This window comes from Mangifera indica, chromosome 5 (assembly GCF_011075055.1).
Source record: "Mangifera indica cultivar Alphonso chromosome 5, CATAS_Mindica_2.1, whole genome shotgun sequence".
Taxonomy (NCBI): domain Eukaryota; kingdom Viridiplantae; phylum Streptophyta; class Magnoliopsida; order Sapindales; family Anacardiaceae; genus Mangifera; species Mangifera indica.
Window position 1 is genome coordinate 4,127,928 of NC_058141.1, and position 5,135 is coordinate 4,133,062.

Genomic DNA, 5,135 nt, shown 5'->3' on the forward strand with positions numbered 1-5,135 from the left:
TGAAAATGGCAATTTTGTAATTCTTTATGTAACTCTTTGCCAAGACAAGGAAAACAATACATACACGAGTACCAAATTGGAATAAACAAGCATAAAAAATAAAGGAATTGAGTGCAATGGAAGAAAATAGAAAAAAAAAATAAATTCACTGGGGCCCGAGAGGGTTGATGTTAGGCATTAACACCAACTTGCTCTTTCTCTGGAATTTTTCCTGGCCTGTATTTTGGTATTTTATAACCATCATTACAATATTAAACAATATTATAACAACTTTAAACAATAGAAACAACATGAAATAATAACATTAAACAATCTAACAACATGAAATCATAATAAAATTAAATTTTACATGAAGTTATGAATATGAATCTACCATACTTATTTCATTTTCAATTGTTCATAAAGAAAACACATAATATACGGGCTTAAGTCAAGACTGGCCTGAATGTAGATGATTTTGCTATGAAGTTTTTGCAGCAGATGTTAATTCTCTTAATAAATTTAGCAATTTTCGTCTCTTCTTCCCTTGTGTCCAAGTTGAATATTTTATAATGGTTTTTTCATGGGTTTTATTGTTCAATCACGTGTCTTCTTCCATTAATATTTTATTTTTTTCATGCTGCAGGGATTCCTTCCTAACTTGAAAGCTGAGGAAGAAGAGAGAAAAAGAGAGAATCTCTGTATGGGTCATTTCAAGAGGGGTATTTTGGAAAAATAGATTACTGTTATGGTATATTTGTTTAAGTTTTGAAATAAGTGGTATATATATATATATACACGGATTAAAATAAGGTTAAAAATTTCAATTTCCCTTTGAACTTTTTCTTCAACAAATGGACAAATATAAAAAATCTGAGATTGAACCGACAAATAATGAATCTGATTTTGAGAAACCCCAAAGCTTGGAATTCAGTACTGAGACAATGGAACATTTGGCTTCTGAAAGTAATCACAAACTTTGAACTCTGCAAAGGTGCCAACATGCTGGCAGCCAAGGCGTCCTTGCAACCTTCTCTTTTAACTGGTGTAAGTTATTCTTATGGTTTTTTTCTTTGTTATCTCATATCAAAATGCAAATTTAAGACCATTTAACAACGTTCGTTATATTTCTGCTGTTTTAGACATCCAACTTTTTTTTTGATTATGGTCTTTTTTGTTTCATTGACAGATTTTGGCAAAGCTGCATAATTTTCTGTATACACCTACCAGGAGAAATGACATGGTAATTGTTGCATACTTGGTTAATTTAGCCAATTAAAAAAACCATTATGGGTGCCACTTTGAAGTGTGGCTTTTGCATTTTTAATCTTTGGTATGTATAGTTCTTAAAAAATTTCTTTGTATTTGATATAAAGAAAATTTTTGTATTTTCTGCAAATTAAGTTGCTATACAATCACAAGGTTCACTAATTTTGCCTATGAGCATTTGGGTTGTTTTATATGGTAGTTTCCTACCCACAAAGCACCCAACTATTTGCAAAAGCAACAATCCATGTCTCAACTAGTGAATAGACATTCCTCGCTCAAAGAATGTAATATGCTAGTTAGCATTCCTTTCATCTACTTGCATGTATCTCACTTTGTCATAGTGTATATCAAGATTCATTAACGGATCTCAATGTATCATCGTATCTTAGCTTGCTTAACTCTAAATTACGTGAATCAATTAGTAATAAGAAATCTTATCAACAGATTTTATTGTCTCTGTCTCGGGTCTGTGTTTGTTTAACCATTTGCAAGACAATATAAACAACCAAATTAATTTATTCTAAGTGAGGATTCTTTTAAGGAAATCAAGTTTTTATTACCAGGAAAACAACACATAAAAATTCCTTAACAGTCAACAAGTATGACATAAAAGCAGTAGCAGAGTCAAAACCTAATTGTTTACATGGATACATGGATGGTTTTATGGATGAACAACCTTGGCCATGCCGAAAGCCGCTGCAGAAGCTATGGCCCCAATGAGGGTAGTTTGGAGGGCAGTCATTTGGGGTTTATTTCCGGTGAAGTAAACTTTGGCATAACCAAAAATCAGCAGTGCCAGTAAAGTTAGGACAACTGAAGCTAACACAGCATCTGAAGCTCCTGGTATGAACATGTAAGGAAAGAGAGGCACCAATCCCCCCAAGATGTAAGCAATTGCGATGGTTAGTCCACTATGCAGAGCTCTCCTTGGATCCGGCTTCTCCAATCCCAATTCAAACCTGCGTATTCAACGAACCATCGACTTAGTGTTCAGGGTATTGGCACATCTTATATATTGTCTAATGCTTGTGCTTATTGAAGGATGCTGATAAGGAATTCAAAGACAAATTTATACGGGTTCCAGTCAGAGCAAACAATTTTTGCTTGTTTGATTTTAAGATTTGACACCCAAAATTTGATAAAACATTTCTTACCATTTAAGTTTGAACAAGTCATTTTTCCCCTTATATTATTTCGGAAATAATCATATTCACCCTTGTACATTTTGAAAACATGATTATAATCCCAATAATTTGTAATATGACATTTACACTCAACTTTTTTTAAAATTTTTAAAATCCGTAAATAAATCATTAACACTATCAATGTTTTAAAAAATTATAGTTCAATTCAAAATTGATTCGTTTATTTATTCGGTAACATTATTAATTCTACTTATGACACTGTATATCCTTCCAACGACAATATTTACCCTATCAACGATCCTCTAATGATATTATGTACTAATTCAAACAAACTTAAATTCAAATGGAATATTATGACCTTGATATAAACTCAACTCAATTCGGATCAAATTCATCATAACCTAAAACTCTTTTGTTAAATATAAACTAAAATTTATTTTATTTATTTATTTATTTGTAATGAGAAACTCTTATTTGGGCTAGATTGTCCTTTCAAGACTAAACTGATTACACTAAACATGTAAAACTTAGGATTCGATAATAAAAACATGTGAAACCAATGATTTAATAATCGGCCATACAATAGTTATCAATATATCAAGTAAATAAAAGGTCTAATCTTGACAGAAATGTCAAATCTCATAACTCAAATCTTACACTTGAGGAATTTATATATTTAACCACTCTATCTATCATTCAAGCAAAAAATTTATAACTATTGAAAATCACTATAATCAACATTTCTCTTCTATCTATTGAAATTAGTGTCTCAACTGATAAACTATTTGAATTTTCGTAGTGAAATTATTATCCATAATACATGGGCACCGTATTTAAGGTCTCAGTTGACTCATGTATTAACTCAAACCAAGTTTAGAATATTATAATTCAGGCAAAGGACTTATTCCCACCGAAGTATCCTCTAATTTCAAGTTTTCACCCTTTAATTATAAAAATTCTAAACACCCACCCAAAGGGGGTTAAGTCTATTAGTTTCAAAGATAAAATCATTATTTTATCTGTAATATTAAAAATAAATTAAAATTTAATCTTCTTTTCCCCTAAAACCCAAAAAACTAACAATTTCCCTCAAAGGCAAAGTTTAAAAAAATGACATTTCCCCCCTAGGGTTTAGTTTTCAAACTCCGATGTCATCTCCAATGCCATTGTCGGTGGCCTCTCTCTCCTAAAGTTTCTTCTCCCTCCTGTGATCTCTTTTTACTCAGTTGGACACTCAATCGATGTCAAATCAAGTCGGGGAGACAAAGAGCTTCGTTGAGAAGATAAAACTCTTTATCTTCCCAATTTGATGTCGATCGGGCGTCTAACTGAGAGGAAAGAGATTTCTGAAAGGAGAGAAAACTTCAGGAGGGAGGGGCCATCGACAATGACACTGGAGATAGCATCAGAATTTGAAAACTAAACCCTATAGAAGGAAATGTCATTCTTTAAAACTTAGTCTATAGGGGAAATGGTTAGTTTTTAGGGTTTAGAAAGGGAAAAAAAAAATTTAAGGAGTTAAGATTTCATTAATTTTAACCGTCCATGGATAGGTAAATGGGATTTTTAAAGTTAAAAAGTGAAAACTTGAAATTAGAGGATATTTTGGGTGGAAAATAGTCTTTTGGCCTATAATTTAATATTCAGAATCTAAACAAGGAACCATCATGAAATGTTGAAAAGACCAGGGATCCTGAGACACTCCAGCTTCCAGTCCAGTGTACAAAATATTCCAGGGTTTCTAAAAAATCGTAGATCCCAAGTCCCAAGCAAGAGCAAGAAAATAAATAAATGCTCAAAATCTTTAAAGATGTAGGAGTGGATCTGATAACAGTCAATTGGGCTCGGTTTAATGTTCAACTCCAATAAATTTAAACTTGAATTAGACTAGTCCAATTTGAGTTAAGCCAATTCAAATCAATTCAATCACCTGCTTACCTTATAATTTTTTCATAGAGAATAATGATAGATTTATATCCTCTAGTAATTCTTTTTTGCCGAACCCTTATTTTTTTCTCTTGGACAACTTTTTATGGCTCAGTCGAAAAACTCATGACTTAAGTTAGCGTTTTGGGTAACTGAGATCCACCCTTGATCTGCCATACCTAACTTAATAATCTAACAAAATCCAAATTGCATAAGCAAACGCACGCTTGGCATAGTCTTGTCATTTCATCAGACGTGTGAAAGCAAGCAGCTTTAATCGAAAGCGAATTTGACAGAATTTATCTTGCTTTTTAAAGAATTGCTAGATTTATGTTCTTACCTCCAAAAAAAAAAAAAAAACTTACTTCATCATGAAATCGAGCCAGGCTTGAGGCTTCTTCTTTAGAGCATTAACAACTGGTGGGCCCAAGAGTTTATTAATCTAGTACAGAAGACAGATTTAGTGAAAGAATATTCCATAAAGTTCAATCAATTATCCCAGTATGCCCCTAAGATAGTTGGTACAAAGATAAAGCGTATGCAAAAGTTTGTGTACAAGCTAGATTCGGAGATAACCTGAGATGTTATTGAAGGATTTTGGCAAGAAAATTAAAATTTTTAATTTATGTTCACATCATATGTAGCAATGGTATTGAAAAGTTTACATGGTTTTTCAAGAAATAAAATGTATAAACATGTAAACTACTTTGTACCTTGTAATTTGATTTGAAGTTTGGAAGCTTGAATCACTAAAATAAGTGATCTCTTGACTTACACCATTCAAGGAAGAAAAATGGAGAAAGGAGAAGCTTTTCC

General features: G+C 32.2%; 1 protein-coding gene across 1 annotated transcript; it reads right to left on the reverse strand.

Moving 5' to 3' along the window:
* Positions 1 to 1,899: 1,899 nt before the first annotated feature.
* On the reverse strand, positions 1,900 to 4,738 carry LOC123217434 (vacuolar iron transporter 1-like). Its single transcript, XM_044638465.1, has 2 exons — positions 4,685 to 4,738; positions 1,900 to 2,207 (listed from the first exon to the last, which is right to left on the reverse strand). Exons 1-2 carry the CDS (start codon positions 4,690 to 4,692, stop codon positions 1,910 to 1,912), a joined length of 306 nt encoding a protein of 101 aa, XP_044494400.1. The 5' UTR covers positions 4,693 to 4,738; the 3' UTR covers positions 1,900 to 1,909.
* Between the last annotated feature and the right edge of the window lie 397 nt (positions 4,739 to 5,135).